Source organism: Triticum urartu, chromosome 2A (genome assembly GCF_056163025.1).
Source record: "Triticum urartu cultivar PI428250 chromosome 2A, HENAU_Tu73, whole genome shotgun sequence".
NCBI lineage: Eukaryota > Viridiplantae > Streptophyta > Magnoliopsida > Poales > Poaceae > Triticum > Triticum urartu.
The window spans coordinates 652,065,535-652,085,769 of NC_141874.1; the positions used below are offsets into that span (position 1 = coordinate 652,065,535).

General features: G+C 42.5%; 2 protein-coding genes across 5 annotated transcripts; both read left to right on the forward strand.

Moving 5' to 3' along the window:
- The first annotated feature begins 306 nt into the window (after positions 1–306).
- Positions 307–8,263, forward strand: LOC125529960 (putative LRR receptor-like serine/threonine-protein kinase At1g56140). The gene is made up of 24 exons (XM_048694380.2): positions 307–519; positions 1,093–1,279; positions 1,373–1,444; positions 1,846–1,917; positions 2,009–2,080; positions 2,236–2,307; positions 2,427–2,498; positions 2,582–2,650; positions 3,200–3,271; positions 3,365–3,439; positions 3,546–3,620; positions 3,726–3,797; positions 3,890–3,955; positions 4,048–4,107; positions 4,476–4,520; positions 4,621–4,685; positions 4,800–5,179; positions 5,270–5,468; positions 6,086–6,247; positions 6,337–6,455; positions 6,805–7,015; positions 7,102–7,333; positions 7,420–7,567; positions 7,672–8,263. The coding sequence occupies exons 1-24, from the start codon at positions 429–431 to the stop codon at positions 8,023–8,025; spliced, it is 3,042 nt and encodes a 1,013-aa protein (XP_048550337.1). The 5' UTR covers positions 307–428; the 3' UTR covers positions 8,026–8,263.
- Positions 8,264–9,586: 1,323 nt separating this feature from the next.
- On the forward strand, positions 9,587–18,583 carry LOC125529961 (putative LRR receptor-like serine/threonine-protein kinase At1g56130). Of its 4 annotated transcripts, none has more exons than XM_087544748.1 (24): positions 9,587–9,743; positions 9,813–9,999; positions 10,098–10,284; positions 10,404–10,475; positions 12,466–12,537; positions 12,625–12,696; positions 13,094–13,165; positions 13,296–13,367; positions 13,460–13,531; positions 13,670–13,741; positions 13,837–13,908; positions 13,982–14,056; positions 14,174–14,245; positions 14,332–14,397; positions 14,492–14,557; positions 14,642–14,686; positions 14,825–14,889; positions 15,265–15,644; positions 15,736–15,934; positions 16,461–16,622; positions 16,706–16,824; positions 17,009–17,538; positions 17,632–17,782; positions 17,936–18,583. In XM_087544748.1, the coding sequence occupies exons 2-24, from the start codon at positions 9,855–9,857 to the stop codon at positions 18,332–18,334; spliced, it is 3,237 nt and encodes a 1,078-aa protein (XP_087400874.1). In that variant the 5' UTR covers positions 9,587–9,743; positions 9,813–9,854; the 3' UTR covers positions 18,335–18,583. The 4 variants fall into 4 exon arrangements, 3 of the variants coding, with proteins under 3 accessions (XP_087400874.1, XP_087400875.1, XP_087400877.1); XM_087544749.1 differs by having other exon boundaries at positions 9,603–9,743; positions 9,816–9,999; XR_007292799.2 differs by lacking the exon at positions 9,587–9,743 and having other exon boundaries at positions 9,770–9,999; positions 17,009–17,219; positions 17,307–17,538; positions 17,709–17,782; positions 17,936–18,100.
- The last annotated feature ends 1,652 nt before the right edge of the window (positions 18,584–20,235 follow it).

The window sequence follows — 20,235 nt, forward strand, 5'->3', positions numbered from 1 at the left end:
TACCCCTTTTGCTAACCGGAGCCACACGTGTTCATCGAATCGAGGCACTGCATGTCTGCATACCAATTCTCTAATTGACCAAGTGGGCCTTCAACCAAAGCTTGATAAGAAATAGCGTCCCACTTGGCAATTGGGAACGAGCGAGATGATCAAGTTGCTGCTTGCTGTTAGTACCAACCTTGTACTGATTGGCTGTGCCTGGCAATGGCAGGCAACATGTACCCATCACCGTCGTCTGTACGTACATACATACGTCCAGGTCCAGGGGCACCAACGCACGCACGCACACACGTCCCTTTCCGGGTGAGGTTTTATCTATCTTCTTTGTCCGGGCTCCCATCCTTCACAAGTCACAAACAAAGAGGCCCGTCGTCGTCGTCGAGCTAGGCTGAGCTAAGCTAGAGACCTAGAGCGAGCGAGGGAGGGAGATGAAGCTCCTCCATGGCGCGGCGCTCGCGCTGCTGCTCCTCGCGGCGGCCGCCCATGCTCAGCGGACCCCGAGGACCCATGCGGGCGACGGTAAGCACGCCTTCTTCCGTCCTCTCCTCGACCCCAAGGCTCACGCCGCTCTTCGATCATGACCTCCGATCGCATCTTGCTCGAATCATCCAGCCACTTTCTTGCTTCATCTTCTGATTTTCTTCGTCCTTGTCCTTTTGCTGTCGTCGGAACCATCGATCATCGCCTCTGTTTTGAATTTTGATGATCAACTGCCGCCGCTGAGCAAATCCGGCCGCGGAACGCTGCGTGATTCGCCAATTTCCCGCCACCTTCGCGAGCATGAATGGGCGCAAGATCTCGCCGTCACGAGAGACTAGTTTGTTCGTTCGTTCGGGTGTCGCGGTCAAAAAAGTCAATCGCCGCACCTCGATGGCTGTGTCTGACAGAAATCTCGGCGTTTGACTTTGGCTCGTCCGACGCAGAAAAGTCAGAAACCATGTCCGGTTTCGTCTAGTAGCTGGTTACGGCCAGCCGCCGCTGCTCGTTCTAGGCCGTTGGATCCCATCGGACGGCTGAGCGGCGACGTGGATTGCCCTTTTTCTCTTTTTGATTTGATTGATGACTGATGATGACATGGTTTTGCTCTCGCAGCGGCGGCGCTGAACGCGGTGTTCGCCAAGCTCGGCCAGAAGGCGTCGTCCTCATGGAACATCAGCGGCAACCTCTGCACCGGCGCCGCCACCGACGACACCGACATCGACAACGACCCCAACTTCAACCCGGCCATCAAGTGCCTCTGCTCCACCGGCAACGCCTCCCTCTGCCGCATCACCAGGCTGTAAGCGCCCGCCGCGCTCCCCCCCACCCCAGCTGCTCGATGAAATGCCTACGCCGCCAGTAGCTCATGGGATGCTTGTCATTGTCAATGCAGGAAAATATACGCCTTGGACGCGGTCGGCCCGATACCAGAAGAGCTGTGGAACCTCACCAGCCTCACCAATTTGTATGTCCTCTCAACTTTCAAACGTGAATTGGTCTCGAGGACAAAGCACTATGTTCGAGGCGCCGGCAGAGTTGGCTGTTTGCCAGTTAACTCTGCCACCCAACTTTTGCCCAAGTTTACACATTCTAGATTTTTTTTTCTTCCATTGCCCTCATATTTGTTTTAAAAGTGCTCGTAGATGATTGCTACATAATTTCAGCTAATGGTTACCATTATCTTCTGGAGTATATTTTTAGCATCCCGGATAGCATTGAGGGAACCGCCCACAATATTGATTATATACTTATAGTGGCAGTGATTTCTTGTGCTCTGCTGTACTAACGTGAAAAAGACATTCTGTATAATATGCCAATTTCACACTAAATTCAATTATTTCTTGTATCTGTTTGATGCTGTTTCAGGAATTTAGCACAAAATTACTTAACAGGGCCTATACCATCGTTCATTGGGAAGCTGGCTCAGATGCAGTACTTGTGAGATTCGGAACTCAAAAAATGATTGCAGCAAATAAATAGATTTATTTTTTGTCATTAAATCTAACACTTCCTCTATTGAACATATTAGGAGTATGGGCATCAATGCGTTATCTGGACCTCTACCAAAGGAGCTCGGGAACCTTACGAATCTTGTATCACTGTAAGAAATATACCTTCAGTAATTTATCTATTTATCAATGCGTTAAACTCGGGCTGAAGGGTAACTATGATGATAAATTTCATGCTTCTTATAATATAGATTATAGTAGTTGTCAAGTTCGCATGTCTAATCTGAAATTCTTGGTGTACTTTTAGGGGCATTGGCTCAAACAAATTCAATGGCTCACTACCTTTGGAGTTGGGAAACCTGGTCAAACTTGAACAAATGTACGTATTTACTGAATTCTGGCACTCCATTTTCCTTCTGCCAAGCGATTTTTTTTTTTGCTTGGACTAGTGTCATCTCAATGTCTAATTTGTGCTGTTTTTGTATTTATCACTTACAGGTACATCGACAGTGCTGGCCTTAGCGGCCCACTACCAGCGTCACTTTCCAGGCTTACGAAAATGAAAATATTGTATGCCTATATTTGATGCGTTGTTGACATTATAGGCGTTTCACACTATCATATCTTATTGTACTTTTCTGCTCTTTGTTTAGGTGGGCATCAGATAATGATTTTACTGGCCAGATACCAGATTATATTGGGAGCTGGAGTTTAACAGAGCTGTGAGATTGCCAGTGATCTCAGTTATAGCATTTCTCTAAAAATATAAACACAGCAAGTACTATGAATACGTTATTTACACAATTCCAAAGAATATTTGTTTCTTCGGGAAAGTTTTCAGAGAATATTTGTGCGGTTTGCTTCCATTACCTACAAGGCTACAAGCCAAGCTTTAGCTTTGAAAAACATAAATTGGTGTGGAAGTGGGAGAGTCATTTCAAAAGTTAAAGCTTAGATGAGTGCTAGTTTCCGATAAGGTGATGAGTAAGCATTGAATCACTTTGAATACTCTGTCGTTTCTTCAGAAGTACTCCCTCCGTTCCAAATTACTCGTCGCAGAAATGGATGTATCTAGAACTAAAATACATCTAGATACATTCATTTCTGCGACGAGTAATTCGGAACAGAGGGAGTAAGTTGTACTTCTAGATAAATATGTTCACATTCTTTTGTTTTCCAAAGAATAGAGATGTCCTTTCTTTCACTACTAGGTTGCTACATCCGTCAACAAAGGGTGCTTGAAGTGACTAACTAGAACTATGACATTGTAGGAGGTTTCAAGGCAATTCTTTCGAAGGTCCGATTCCAGCTACTCTTTCCAATCTTGCCCAATTGACAAGCTTGTAAGTGCCTACTGCCGGTGATAAGAGCTAAATGTCATTCTTAAATGTCAAGGTTGCAGCAGGGACAGTTAATAATCTACTTCTATGGTGCAGACGAATCGGTGATATATTAAATGGGAGTTCTTCTTCACTGGCATTCGTCAATAACATGACATCTTTGAGCACCTTGTATGCATAACTTGTTATTCACTTAATGTCTCAGATTAGAGTCCCAATTTGATGTAACTCGTCAGGTTCGTCACGTCTAAAACATGCAACATGTTTTTTTTTGCAGAGTTTTGAGGAACTGTAGGATATCTGATAAGCTTTCATCGATTGACTTTTCAAAGTTGACGAGTTTAAACTTACTGTAAGCATTTTATTTCCACAATAAACTAGAGCCAAATTCCTTTCGTGCAAGGCCATTATATATTGGCTGATGACATCCTTCCTTTTCGCTTTTTTTTTGTTACAGGGATTTGAGTTTCAACAATATCACAGGCCAAGTACCACAAACCTTGTTGAATCTGAAGTTACTAAACTTCTTGTATGGACTATCTTGACTTGCAAGCATATTTCTATGAAATGAAGGCTTTCATCATTCTTGTAGCTAATGTTTGTAAATTTTGTTGTGACTAGATTTCTTGGGAATAATAGCCTTTCAGGAAATCTCCCAAGCTCAATAGGATCTTCGCTTAAAAATTTGTACGTAACGTGGTTAATTTTATTTACACAATAAATGAAGGAAGGTGTTTATTTAATCTCTAATGGTTCTTTCATATTTTTACTTTGTACAGAGATTTTTCTTACAACCAGCTCTCAGGAACTGTTCCTTCTTGGGCTAAAGATTCACAATTGTAAGTTCCAAATTCTGAAACTTTCCTTTTTTTCTCAACTAAATATAGCCCAATTAAGGGCACGTTTGGTCTAGGTTAGGAACCTGAGCTTACTTGCTAGGTTTATAGTGTACAGATGAAATATGCTAGAATCATATTTGATAAATCTGATAGACTGTTTTGGTGCATTTATCTTACAAGTATTTATAAAATTGTTTAAGATGCCTATGGCTCCTACTGTGTGTGGAAGGAGACATTAGTCCTACAGACTAGCTCAAAATTTATGCATAAATTAACTTTTCTTATTTAAACTATTGCAAAGAAGCCCTAATATGCTATGAAGTACGAACAATGCATTCTGATTTTTTGTCTAATTTCCTTCTACTTAGGAATCTGGTGACAAATAATTTCGTGGCTGATAGTTCCAGCAACAGGTTCGGCCATATTCAATATGTCCTCAACATCTTAAGTATAATTAGTAGATTCTTTTGGCTTTTATTTTGGGTTCAAAGTGTCACTCTGTTACATTTGCAGTGTCTTACCTACGGGGTGGGGGTGCCTTCAGCGTAATACACCATGTTTTCTTGGTTTGCCACACTGTGAGACTACTGCCTTTTGAAAATTTAAGCACATGCCTACTTGAAGAACTATAAGCCTGCTACTGCAGCTTTACTAAACTAGTACCGGTATTAAATAATTTAATCTTCCTGCAGCTTCTTCATTTGCTGTGGACTCTGGTAGTAGGCGACCCGTATCAGGCTCAGATAATTCTTTCTACGAATCTGATGATGCAAGTCTTGGACCTGCGTCATTTTATGTTACAGGAGCACAAACATGGGGTGTTAGCAATGTTGGAAGGTTCATGGATGCACAAAATGGCAGTTATATAATCTACAGTTCACGCCAGTTTCTGAATACACTCGATACAGAACTGTTCCGGAATGCAAGGATGTCACCGTCATCCTTAAGATACTTTGGTATTGGACTTGAAAATGGAAATTATACAGTTACACTACAATTTGCAGAGTTTGACTTCCCAGACGGTCAGTCTTGGAAGAGCACAGGGAGAAGGGTTTTCGATATATATGTTCAGGTAGGTTCCTGTCCCCCTTATAAGTGATAACCAATACTATTAGCTTATAACCTGCCCAATATTATTTTATTCTTGATTTTGTTGGTATAGGGTGTGCGTAAAGAACAGAACTTTGACATAAGGAAGACGGCAGGCGGGAAATCTTACACTGCTGTTAGGAAGCAGTACATTGTTCCTGTCACGAAGAACTTTCTTGAGATTCATCTCTTCTGGGCTGGCAAGGGCACTTGCTGCATTCCTACTCAAGGCTACTACGGGCCTGCGATCTCAGCTTTGAGTGCAACACCAAGTACTTTCCTTGACTTGAAATAATGGTTTTAATACTGACTACCATATATTCTCCAGATTAACTTGGCAGAAATACATACTAAGTTATGCTGAATGTAACCCTGTGCAGCTTGAAATAATAGCAAAGGGAAATACTAGAGCGTCAATATGAAAATGAGGGTTGATCTGTACATATTTCATTTAGTCCTTGATGTACTCGTAACTGCTATAGAAGTTCTAATTATTATACTTTCAGTACCATGGAATGTGGAAACGCATCTAGTCAGGCTTTGCTCAAACTAAAACATTTGGATATTGTTCATCGAAATAAATGAGAGGCTTCGTAGAAATATCAATTAGTCTATTGCCACTACTGTATTACCTATTACATTTGTTAGACATTCACAAGAGAACTAGTAAATCAAATATACTAAACAAACTACTCAGGGATGATAGGTCTGGAGTTAAATTTCAGTAAGAAATTTTTAGAGAAGTGAAATACCTAATACATGTATCACCTGACATTTAAGATGTAATACACCAACCAGTTTGCACATAGTCGGACCTTTCATTTAACTTCACTTGAAATATACTGACTTGTTGACATCACATGTTTCTAACAAGTGAACTTTTTATCAGATTTCACCCCTACAGTGCGTAATGCTGCGGCAAAGAAGAATGGTAGTAAAACAGGCGTGATTGTCGGAGTTATAGTTGGTCTAGCAGTTTTAGGATTGGTAGCATTTGCCGCGATCTTTGTTTGGAGGCAGAAAAAGAGAAAACTATCATTGGAGCAAGAAGGTATGAGATATACTAGGACCACATTGCATTCTAACTGAGCAAAGGAGTAGTCGAAGTAAGCTTATTGTATCTTTTGTGATGTCTTGCAGAGCTGTACAGTATTGTGGGAAGACCTAATGTCCTCAGTTATGGTGAGCTGAGGTCAGCTACTGATAATTTCAGTCCTGATAACCTTCTTGGTCAAGGAGGATATGGGTCGGTTTATAAGGTTGGTTCATCCCATACATTTCAGTCTTGGATTTTCTGTAAAGTTATCGTTCTGGAAATAACTTTAGATAAGCTAGTAGTACACGTAAACATTAGAAGACAGATCTGCCTCTACAGATTATTTTTTGTATCTCTATTTCTTCACATACTCCCTCCGTAAACTAATATAAGAGTGTTTAGAATACTAAAGTAGTGATCTAAACACTCTTATATTAGTTTACAGAGGGAGTACTTGTCAATAACTTTCGAAAATGAAGAGAGGGTGTTTATTTCAGCGTATCTGGAGCAATTTATGTTTGGCAATGCGACACCTGAAACTTTTATTGGTGAAAAATGTCGCCTTTTTGCAGGGAAAGTTAACTGATGGTAGGTTTGTGGCAGTGAAGCAGCTGTCTGAAAAATCTCATCAGGGAAAAAGGGAATTTGCAACTGAAATAGAAACTATATCTCGAGTGCAACACCGTAATCTCGTGAAGTTGTATGGTTGCTGCCTTGAGGGCAATAAGCCACTGCTGGTTTATGAGTACCTGGAGAATGGAAGCCTGGACCATGCTCTGTTTGGTACAACTTCTTTTGATTGATGGAGCTACATATCTGCAGATTCGCGCTTAGTATAAAGAACTAAAAACTTAAACCTACATTTGCAGGCAAAGGGAAGTCAAGCCTAGACTGGCCAACGCGTTTTGAGATATGCTTAGGCGTTGCAAGAGGTCTGTCCTACCTTCATGAAGAATCTAGCATCCGTGTTGTGCACAGGGACATCAAGGCCAGCAATATCTTACTTGATGCTAATCTCAATCCTAAGATCTCGGATTTCGGGCTGGCTAAACTTTATGATGACCAGAAGACACATGTGAGCACGAAAGTTGCTGGTACATTGTAAGTGCATTTCCACCTTTCCGACCCTATGTCTACGTAGTATTTTCATATGTATGCTGATGGCGTTTGCTGTCTGCTTCTTGAAGTGGTTATCTTGCACCTGAGTATGCCATGAGAGGCCATATGACAGAGAAGATCGACGTGTTTGCATTCGGGGTCGTGGTATTGGAGACTTTAGCTGGAAGACCAAACTACAGTACAAAGGACGAGAACAAGGTTTATATTTTCGAATGGGTAAGCTCACTGATGCCCTCTGTGCGCTAGTGGTCTCCTGCAACAAGTTACGAAAACAGGAAAAACTGATTTCGTTGAATAAAACATCACCTGAATGTTTTCAGGTGTGGGAGCTGTACGAGGACAACCACCCGCTGGACGTGGTGGACCCGAGGCTGGAGGAGTTCGACAGCGATGAGGTGCTCCGGGCCATCAAGGTGGCGCTGCTCTGCACCCAGGGCTCGCCCCACCAGCGCCCCCCCATGTCGAGGGTGGTGGCGATGCTGACGGGCGACGTCGAGGCGCCCGACGTGGTGACCAAGCCGAGCTACATCACGGAATGGCAGATCAAGGGCGGCAACACCACCTACATGAGCACCGACGTCAGTGGGCAATCGAGCTCGGCGCCAAGGCCCCACTCGTCGACGTCCCAAACCTCCTCGCCGTTCCTGAGCTCCGTCATCGACGAAGGCCGCTGATACAGTTCGACCCGTTGATGTCGATCGACCTCTCGCGCTACAGATTTGTTGAGAATGCATGCATCTTACGGATGGTGTCGATACAGGCAGTTTTTTTTTGGCATTGTATTGAACTGTACAGTGGTGGTATGTAGGATGAGTAAAAGTTGTATGTGTACTCGTGTAGGTGAAGCTCTGAATTCTTTGGTCTCGTTGGACGCGCGTACGATTTGCAATAATTTTCGGCTTGGACTTTGAACTTTGGAAGCTCGAGGAAGGTTCGTGGCCTCTTCTTGCCCACGTGCTTGCTTGCGAAGAATCAAGAATGTCTGTCCAGTCGTGGCGATATTGGACTTTTGCGATTTTCTTTATGACAGCGCATTTTATTTCTGGCTTTCAGACCAGACCATAAGCAGGTGGTCGATGGCTACCTGGTACTAATTGGTGGTATCCACTTCAGAGATTCGCTTGGTCTCTTGCTTGACTCTCTTTCGGTCTTTCTTTCCGGGAAATCGCCGGTAGCTGAAAGCTGAACAACGTGCACATCAGTGACGCGGCGTTGATGACGTTGCTCCGTCAACATTTTCCTGCAACTTTGTCCGGTGGAAGAAAGTTATATACTTGTTGTTTCAGATGTCATCTCGAATCTTGACCGTTAATTCTTGGTGGAGTGATGTGCCCAAAGTCATATCAGCGCATTAAGGTGGTTGCTTCGGCCTTGGGCATTGGCTGGTTCATTGCATTTGGGTCTTGGGTTGGGTAACATGTCTGGATCGGCTTGATAAAGTTGAAGGTCATTATGTTATTTAAAAACCATGTGGTCATTTAAAATTAGCAAATAGGTACCATTTTTAAATTTGGGCAAGTTGAGTGCTACATCACCCCCCCCACCTTCATCAAGGTGGCAGCTTTTTGGTATTATGATATGATGTTCGTGGTTAACGTCGATGCTTTCTCTCTCTTCAACCTGATTAACATGGTAAGATCCATGCCTGATGTTCAGGCATCACGCCGAGGTTGGCACACGACAACCAAAGAGAGAGGGACCGACCACGCTAACAAACCAAGCTACTTATTAATTACCCTCGACAGAGATGTAAATACACACCTAACGTACGAGATGGTGTTAGCCGGCTTCCAATCCTACGAAATGCCCCAACTGCCACCATATTCACTTAACTTAATAAAACGTCCATGCGAAATTCCAACTACTGATTTGCTTCGCCACCTGCTCCGTGTGCATGTGGATCCATGCAGTATATTCCCACTTGCGCTACAACCATCAAGGAGCAGAAAAAATAATGTAAATTCAGGACAATGACAAGCAATTGCAAGCACGATGAGCCTCTACTGAATTCATTCATGTGAGCTCAATCTGTTCTTGTCATCACTCGCAAAAAAAAAAAAAAAAACTGTTCTTGTCACGCCTCTTGGTCCCGGTCCAAGCCAGCCATCTGAGAGAACAGACTATTCCATTCGGGCACCGCGCATTTATGCATTCATCTATAAAATTCAGCAACACACCAGATAACAACAGCAAAAAATACTGCTAGTACCAATAACTCACTCTTCTTTTGGCGGCATTGTTGTAGGAGCAGGTGCATGCAGCTTGATCGGCGCAGGAGTATAGTAGGAGTGCTGCAGTACTAGAGTGAGTAGGGGCCGCCACCTCCATAAAAAAACAATCGCCCAGTACCCACTTGGACTTGGCTGCATGTTTCCTCCCACAGCTCCTCTGAGTATATCTCTATTCTCCTTCTCCAGCGGATGCCTGCTTTATTGTTCTGATCCATCGCCTCTTCTTCCAGTAGGCAGTAGGACTGCAATCTGACGGGGAGGAGGGGAGGGAGATGGGTCCTCCGAGTCCAAGGTGGAGCTCGTGCCTCCGCCATGGCTCCGTGCTCCTCTTGCCGCTGCTCCTTACAGCCCTATCTTCTTCCTGGAGGGCGGCCGCTCAGGCTCAGGCTCCGCCGTCGCAGACCGACCCGACCGAAGGTATGCAGTGGATTAGTAGTGGCGCGCATTCACTGCTCTTCTCTTCTCTGGTTGTTAAGCTCTGTTAATGGTCGGTGTCTTGGCGGGGTGGGATGCAGCGGCGGCGGTGAACGCGATACTGGGGAAGCTGGGGCTGTTGGCGCCGGCGTCGTGGAACATCAGCGGCAACCCCTGCAGCGGCGCCGCCACGGACGACACGCCGCTGGACGACAACCCCAACTTCAACCCGGCCATCAAGTGCGACTGCACCGACCAGAACGGCACCCTCTGCCACGTCACCAGACTGTAAGCTAGCCCTTCCTCTCTCGCCATCCGTTCCATATTTTTCTCGTCTGCTGTATTGCCGACGGCTCGGCTGGTCAGTTGGAGAGGATGAACAATTTGCTCTTGGTTGGGTGGAGCAGGAAGATAAACTCGCTGGACGCGGCTGGCCCCATCCCGGAAGAGCTGAGGAACCTCACCCACCTCATCAAACTGTATGTGCTATCCACTTCTAGGCTCAAGAGTGTTCACCAACAACCACTGTTCACCAAGCAATACTACTATATTACCAAGTTAAAACCCCACGCCTTGATTAGCTAGACATCTTAGCTCAACGTACTACTATGTATATTACTTGCATGCACGATGTGGTGGATGAATTTTGTTTTCTGATTAAATATGAATTTTGCTTTCTGATTAAACATGAATATTTGATGTTATTCGGAATCGATACAACAGTTTATGGATTTTTTGAATATTAAAACTCTTATGGGAAAAAATATGCGAGTTTGGATTCCCAGGATTCTAATCCATATGAAGTTCTGGTAAGAGCTCGTTTGTGGCATGCCTCATAAAAAACATTTTCTTTTACTAAAGCTTCATGTAAATTTGAATTACTAGTCTGAGTATAAACATAGTACATCAACTTGAACTCGAATAACAAAAACATCTGCCCCTCAAGTGTCTATATTTCATCTCTTACCTCTACCAAAAGAGGTCTTGATGATGACCTGACAAAGTTTAGCACAAGTGGCAGTCCATGTACCATAAAAATAAATTAAAAAAATAGAGGGGCGGGGGGTTTAAATATTCCATTAAAAGGATTAAGATTGTAGGAATTCTGAAAACTAGTACACATAACAGTCTGAAAAAATAATCTAGGATGCCTTATAATTAGTAAATCTAGAAAACCATGGAATTTGTAAAGTTGCTAAGTTTATTTCTAATTTATTCATTTTAAAAAACCATACTTTCCAATATTTTTTCTAGAAATATTATTGATAAATATAAAGTTTCATTTTCCTAAATTTATATGCAAGTATTCATTAGAAAATTTTAAAATAATGTTTAGTTTCCTACACTAGAATTTTTTCCTAAGTTTTTCAAAAAAATAACCTATTTTATCCATTTTATCTTCAGATTACTAAACTTAAAATAAAGGACTCATTTTTTTGCATTTTCCCTGATTTTATTGATTTTCTCCCATTTTTTCTATTGACTTTGTTGCAACTCATGGGAAACTGCCTTTATGTCACGCCAAAACCACTTTCAGTGTGCCAAAATCAAAATTGGATAGTTTTGTCAGTTGACGGACCAAAAATCTTTGGCAGTATAAAAGTTCAAAGACTATGCTTAAACTTTAGTGATAGTCAACAGACAAAGACATGTCTTTTCTCCATGGGGATTTGTTTTAGAGTGATTCTCATTGGGGAAATGTGATGGTGACCTTGAAAGACAAAAATAACTCGAGATAACTACTGGGCCGGGTCCAGTGGGTCTTAAAGGACCCATGCCTTTTTTCAGCTCAGCCCGGCCCTCTCGCGTATAGTTTTCAGCCCATCTGGCTATCCCTTCAATCCATCGTTCCATTCCAGCATTCCACCACCAAAATGTCGTTCGCTCAAAAAAAAAAAAAAGCCGGCGAGGTTTGCCGGGAATCGGCGCCGGCGCGCTCCGGCTCTCTTCCAGGGCGCAGTGGGCTTGCCTCCCCGCCCGACGCAACGGCGAGTCCGTCGCTGCTGCTCAGATTTTAAGCTTCAAAGACAGTAGAGTGGCCCCAGTGCGCCACCGGTGTTCTGCAACGGAGGTATGCTCTCTTCACATGGCAGTGGTGCGGATTGGCTCCATCGAGCACAAATATATCGGCGAGGATTATAAACCTAATAACAGTCAGCGCCTAGAATATTACAGCCGATTGTTCCAGGTGTAGGTGTAGCTGCCGCCCTAGTTTCCCCCCCCCCCCCCCCCCCCCCCCCCCCCACAAATATTTCCAGTTTCCATTGGGTGAAAAAATCGGGCCAAGTTCTACAACCATAGTATACTGTGCAGTTTATCAAATTGGTGTTGAATTATTGGTTTTCAGTTACGACGAGCACCGAAGAAAGATCGGTACATTGCGGACTAGATGTACCTGTTTTGGATCACCCAAACTTGGTGTGAGATGTATGTGATTAACGTTGTTTGTCTCTGATCTTGTCATTTCAGGGACTTCAGGAAAAATAGCTTGACCGGCCCGTTGCCAGCGTTCATCGGAGAACTGACTGCGCTGAAGTACATGTAAGGCTTTCGACGACTCAACACCTTTTGTGCATTACTCGTCTTGATTTCAGCCGATCTCACACTCTTTTCCTCTAATGTCGCAAGAACCGTGGGCACCAATGCATTATCCGGACCTGTCCCAAAGGAGCTTTGGAATCTTACAGATCTCGTATCAGTGTAAGATCCAATCTTGTCTTCTGATGAGTAATGTTAAATATTGATAGTATCTTCTAATCAGGTTTCAATTTTTTGATCATTTCTTTGTATCAGTTGTATGAGTTCGGGAGTATAATCAGTTAATCACTCACACAAAAGTGCATGACATTGTATACTGTGGGCTTGAATTTTGCATAGACAGCATAGCAACACTACGGTCTAAGTAGAGCAATAGAGTATGTTCTTTTATGTGTCTTCCTGTTCATGCAAACTGAAACAGTTGGAATAGAAAACCTAACCAAATCAGAGTGCCTTTCTCTTCAAATATCGAGCAGCATTTGGACTTGTAAAAGGGATTTAGTGGCACTTCCTTTTTAATATTGCTCTAGTGTTGACCTGGTTTATCTCGTGCTTTCAGTGCATTGGGCTCAAACCATTTTAACGGCTCACTTCCAGACGAGCTGGGAAAATTGACAAAACTTCAACAGCTGTAAGTAATCTATTTACTCACTTTTACATTGCCATTTGCACATGCCCGCATGATCATCAGTGTTCTCTGCATTGTCCAGATCGATAATAGTCTTCTTGAATGGAAAATGATGTATGTCTTTGGAATGTAGGTACATTGATAGTAATGACTTCACTGGTCCTCTACCAGAGGCGCTGTCCCAGCTTACGAACCTGTCAACCTTGTAATTTTCCAAACCAAGATATCAGTGTAATTTATACTAAGGTTTCAACTTTCAACCAATAATCTAGGACACTCTTGTCATCGTGAATCCAGGTGGGCATCAGACAATAGTTTCACCGGGCAAATACCTGACTTTCTTGGGAGTTTGACCAACATGACCCAACTGTAAGATATATGCTCCACCAATCACTAATATTAAATGTTTCTCGAACTTTTTCTTAGCATAAATGGTAGCCAAGGACATTAATAAATAGAAATGGTTTGTATTGCTTCTTTGTTAACAAAATATGTATGAGCTTGTAGGAGGCTCCAAGGGAACTCTTTTCAAGGACCGATTCCCAGAAGTCTTTCTAATCTTATCAAGTTGACAAGCCTGTAAGTTTTAGTAGTTTCAGTTTCACTAGCTGTGTTCTCATTGCAAAGATAAGCTTGTGGCACTGACAGACGCATTGAGTGTCTGAATATAACAGGAGAATAGGCGATATTGTAAATGGAAGCTCTTCAATGGCATTTGTCGGAAACATGACATCTTTGGGTGAACTGTATGACACGTGCTTTTTACTTTCCTTTCCATGTTAGTTTAAGATCCTGATCATTAAACTATTTGACCTGCAGAGTATTGAGGAACAGCAAGATATCTGACACACTTGCATCAGTAGACTTCTCCAAATTTGTAAATTTGACTTTACTGTAAGCATTCTCCTTATCAGAAAAATCAGAGTCCAACGGAAGCCTTTCTACTATGGTATAATTTCAGTTAAAAGCGCGGTACTTTGTTGTCTGATACTCCTTGTCCCATTGGTGCAGGGATTTGAGTTTTAACAATATCACAGGCCAAATGCCTCGGTCAATCTTTGATCTTCCTATGCTTAGTTATCTGTAAGCGCATTACTTGTTAGCATTTTCTCATAATGTTTCTTTTGAATCATGTTTCTCTAATGTTTGCAAATATTCCTCTTCATCAGATTTCTTGGCAATAATAGCCTTTCGGGAAGTCTACCAGCTACGAAATCTCCTCTACTTGCCAATTTGTATGACCATATGCTCCTTGATTTTCACTTCATATTGGCCTCTACAAGAAAATATGTCTCGATCTACTTACTAATTTGTTGTGTTCATTTTCAGAGATTTTTCATACAACCACCTCTCAGGAAGCTTTCCTTCTTGGGTTACCCAGAAAAACCTACAATTGTATGCTTCATGATTATTACTGATTAAAGATACATAGCCAGTCTGATTGAATTAAGCAACAAAATCTGATTTTTTGTGCTTTAGGAATTTGGTGGCAAACGACTTTGTGATCGATAGCTCCAATAACAGGTACTTGCTGCATTTCATTTACTCCTGCCAAAATCATGTAGGAACAAATATTCATCTCAGTGTGTTTTTTGAAGAATAATATATCCATCTGAGCTTGTAAGTGGAATTGAAAAATATTCACTTTTTTCCCATTTGCAGTGTTTTGCCATTTGGGTTGAATTGTCTTCAGCGAAATACCCCCTGTTCTCTTGGCTCTCCGCACTGTAAGCTTTCAACTCTTTGCATCTTTTAGTACACTACAGTAATTTTAGACCCTTAATTGCAGATTCCCAAGTAAAGATTAGGGCATGTACAATGGTGCTATCTTAGGAGTGCCACGTAGGATAAATGATGAGGTGGAGGAGAGAGAACTCATAAGAAAAGGCTTGTCTTCTCTTATTTAAGAGAAGACAAGAGATGATCTCTTAGCACAATATGTCTCACCACATTTTTAGGAATAACCAGTTGTTGAAGATAAAGCTAAGAGATGACCCATTGTAGACTTTTTTTTGTCATCTCTAAATTACATGCAAGACTTAAGACAAGACTATCTTATCAACCATTGTACATGCCCTTACTGTTTTGTAACTTGTGTGCAGCTTCCTCCTTAGCGGTGGACTGTGGTGGTAGTAGAACCATATCAGGCTCAGACAATGCCATGTATCAGGCTGATAATGCCAATCTTGGTGCTGCATCATATTATGTTGGGGGTGCACCTATCTGGGGTGTTAGCAGTAGTGGAAGATTCATGGACCCACCCAATGGAAGTTACATAATCTACAGTTCACGCCAATTTCAGAACACACTAGATTCTGGACTGTTCCAAACAGCAAGGATGTCACCATCATCTTTGAGATACTATGGCATTGGACTCGAGAACGGAAACTATACAGTGACACTTCAGTTTGCAGAGTTTGACTCCCCTGATCCCCAAGCTTGGAAAAGCAGAGCGAGAAGAGTTTTTGATATCTATCTCCAGGTAGCTTAGAAGCTTAAATTTCTCTGCTGTCTGATATTTTTAGCTCATCTACTGTGAAACCAATACATTCTTTTGATTGGTGTCTGTATAGGGAGAGCGCAGGGAGCAGAACTTCGACATAAGAAAGGCTGCAGGAGGGAAATCTTTCGTTGTTGTAAAGAAGCAGTATGTTGTTCCTGTGGTAAAAAACTTCCTTGAGATTCATCTCTTCTGGGCTGGCAAGGGTACTTGCTGCATTCCTACTCAAGGCTACTATGGGCCTGCAATATCGGCTTTGAGCGCAACCCCAAGTACGAACCTGAACTGGAACTTCTTTGTTCTACACTGCCATCTTGAAGTCAAATTTGAACTAAAACCACGTCACTTATTTTGGGACGGAGGTAGTACTTGTATAACACAGTGGCCAAGGAAACATGTCACTGTAGTATCGATAGTGCCAGTGTTTTTCACTTCTACCACTGGTGTATTTAATATCTAAAATTGAACATGAAACTTTGATGTGAAAGATACTTACAATTTGAAATTAGTAATCAATCTTTTTTGTGACCGTTTCCATTAAAAAGATTAAGTGGTGCTCTGTAATATAGTTCATGCCAGTGTATGCTCACTGGTTGATTCATGTCTAAACAAGTTGAATGTTTTCTATTTCAATTGGAAATTAGCATAAATGTTGGAAGACCCATGATGAGGGTAGAAATTCTACACGATTCACTTTTGTATTTGATGTAATCATAACTGTGTTAAATTGCTCGTCTTGCATTGCAACTAAGCATCATTCATTGTTTTGCATACTCAAACTAAGTTAACTTTTTTCAGATTTCATCCCTACTGTGCATTACTCTGTGGACAACAAGAGCAGCAGTAAAACTGGTGTGATCGTTGGAGTTGTAATTGGTGTTGCTGTTTGTTTGCTGGCTGCTCTTGCTGGAGTCTTTGTATGGAGGCAGAAAAGGAAAAAAATATTATTGGAGTTAGAAGGTACTCCTTGATATTCCAGGATCATATTGTTTACTTTCCTGTAGACAGAATTATGCTAAGGATCATTTTTGTCTGTTGTGCAGAGCTGTACACTATAGTTGGAAGACCAAATGTATTCAGTTATAGTGAGCTAAGATCAGCCACAGAAAATTTTGATTCCAGTAACCTACTTGGTGAAGGAGGATATGGATCAGTTTACAAGGTTGGTTCGTTTTACTATATATCTGTATTTGGTAAATGCTTAGAAACTGCTTGGTCATAATCTGAACTTGAACTTAGTATACATCTGTCAGATGATATGCGTAAATTCATCATTGTCAAGTGTATTCATTTGCTAGAACCTGGTCAAAGCCTGACCTTAATTGATTAGTGCAACTTCCTTGCAGGGTAAGTTAAGTGATGGTAGAGTGGTGGCAGTGAAGCAGCTCTCTGAATCATCTAATCAGGGGAAACTTCAATTTGCTACGGAAATAGAGACTATATCAAGGGTGCAACACCGTAATCTCGTGAAGTTGTATGGCTGCTGCCTCGAGAGCAAGACACCGCTGTTGGTTTATGAGTGCCTGGAGAATGGAAGCCTTGATCACGCGCTGTTTGGTATGATTTCATTCAAGATCGACTATGACTCTGCTGTGTTGAACCTTAATTTTATAAAAATTAAAGCCCCTCAATGTTTATCTTCAGGAAAGGGAGGCTTGAACCTAGACTGGCCAAGACGATTCGAGATATGCTTAGGCATAGCAAGAGGTATAGCTTATCTCCACGAGGAGTCGAGCGTCCGCATTGTGCACAGGGACATTAAGGCCAGCAATGTCTTGCTAGATGCCGATCTCAACCCAAAGATCTCTGATTTCGGGCTTGCCAAGCTTTATGATGACAAGAAGACTCATGTGAGCACAAAAGTTGCAGGCACATTGTAAGTGCATCTCCATCGACGCAGCCCTCATGAGTTTGTCAAATTTGTTTGTAAATGTTCTGACGGTGATTGGTTGGCTTTCCTTTTCCAAAGTGGCTACCTTGCACCTGAGTATGCCATGAGAGGTCACATGACTGAGAAGATTGATGTTTTTGCATTCGGTGTGGTAGCGCTGGAGATTGTTGCTGGTGAATCAAACCATCACACTACGCTTGAAGAGGAGACAACTTATATATTTGAAAAGGTAAAGATCAATAAAAGCCACAGTACGTTCGAAAGTTAAATTTTGAAATGTTCTCGAAAGTAAAGCAGCAGCTGTGCTTTGGTCGGTGTATTGTCGGCAAGATCTACAGTTGAAATTTGTACTACAATCACTGAAACTGTCTGATGTTTTCAGGTGTGGGATCTTTACGAGAACGGCAACCCTCTGGACTTCGTGGACCCCAAGCTCTCGAAGTTCAACAGCGAGGAGGTGCTCCGGGTGATCCGCGTCGCGCTCATCTGCACCCAGGGATCGCCCCACCGACGGCCGTCCATGTCAAGGGTAGTGTCGATGCTCACGGGAGACGCCGACATGGCCGGGGAGGAGGTGATCAAGCCGAGCTACATCACGGAGTGGCAGGTCAAGGCCGGGAGCAGCAGCAGCTACACGGGCACGAGCAGCCAGGCCGGCCTGTCGTCATCGTCGACCACGCAGCAGTCTTCCGGCGGTGGCCACGCTGCAGGTGGGGATGCCACGCCGGCGACCGAAAACCCGTCGCCGATGTTCACCTCCATCATCGACGAGGGCAGGTGAGGTGCGTGCGCGCGCCAAGGTGTTTGCTATGTAGTTGTCATCGTCAGGTGGTAGTATGGGCGAAGGAGAGTATTTTTATTTTCTTCTGCCGCGAATGCTAAATTATTTTCCTGCTCTATGAATGCAATAGCTTCCCAGATATATGTAAGCAGAAGATCTCCTTGCACATGCTCTACATGTACAGCACAGGACAATGGGCCCCATTGTCATTGACTTTGCAGTGATACTATGCACTGGGTGTCTTAATTACTTGATCTTCCTATGGTTCTGTAGGTGCACATCACATCTATTTATACATCAAAGCTGAAACACTTTGTCCAGCAATTCAAGCTTGTTGCCTGATACTTTTTTCTTCAGATTTTGTACGCTCCGAGAGTAAGCAGGGAAGAGGAAGAAAGAGAGAGCACAAGAGCACTAGGAAATGGAACATGGAGGAAAGCTTAACTCTTTTGTTTTCACCTCTAGTGTTGGAGGTGCAAATATTTAGTTTTGTGTTTTCCTGATCTCCCATTCCTATGGTTCTTGAGCACTCCTCCCTCTTCCCTTTGGCTTGCGCAATAGATAAATGCACAAATCATAGATATGTATGCACATACTTAAATAATCTGAGATCTAGCTAGAAGGCTAGTCGAGAAGAGGAAGAAAAGAGAGCCTGAGAGCAGTGGGAATGGGAACATGGAGGAAACCCTAACTTGCTTTGTTTTCACCTCTAGTGTAGGAGGTGATAATTCAGCTTGGTGTTTCCTGATGCCTCCTATTCCTATTGTTCTCATGCACTCCTTCCTTTTCTTTTGGCTTGCTTGGTTGCTTTAGCTATGTGCACACATATCCAATGTGAGATCTCAAAAGCAAGCTAGGAAGAGGAAGAAAGAGAGGGCCTAAGAGCGGTGGGAATGAGAACATAGAGGAAATCCTAACTTATTGATTCTTCATCACTTGTGTTGTGATGGAAATTTTGTTTGGTATTTCCCGATGCCTCTCATTCCTATCGTTCTTATGCACTCCTTCCTCTTCCTTCTTGTTTGCTAAATTGCTTTAGCAGAAAAAAAAACATATATGCGCATATATTCATGTTATATGAGATGTCTAATGTGAGACAGGAAGTGGAAGAAAAAAAGGCCTAAGAGCGGTGAGCACGGGAACATGATGGAAGGCTAAAGACCTTAGATCCTTGTCTAACAGAGGCTTTGTTTTGAGTTTCCATGTAGCCACACATGCCTATTTTTTTAACCTTGCCACCCATGCCTATTGTTCTTTGGTTCTCCTTCCTCTCCCTTTTGGATCACACAACATAAAAAGGATTCATAGTGTTAAAATGATTTCGTTCAAGTTCATACACCCCGCATAGTTAGATTGCTAATTTTAGTCTTTGTTTCTCTAGCATGCCTTAATCCATTCACAAGATAAGATGTCGGCTTAACATGCAAACTGCTTTATACTTGATAATTTGGTAGTATTGTTTCATTTGGAAGATTCTACTTGCACCATGAAACACACCAAGACATTTAATTTACCTGTCAGATAGTACATACATGAAGTACACGTCGCTATATCTGGAAAAGAGCCAATTAGTTGTAGAAACATAAATAAACACACTTTTAGGCTTGTTAAGATGAGACACAACTTTAATACATACAATGATGCAGATTCTACACTAGTTCCCTTTGAACTCACGATGTACAGAAAATTGTATCAATGAGACACCAATGCCGACCATTGTAGATAGGAGTCATAGCAGAAATTAGAGTGGCAAAGATGATAGTCAGCTCATAAAACATGTAACAACACATGCATTGCAGCTTGTTTTTAGCATCCACCCTGTAAAATGATCTAAATAAGCAAACTGTTCCTAAAGATCTCACACATGCACATAGCAAACGAATGGATACATACGCAGGCTA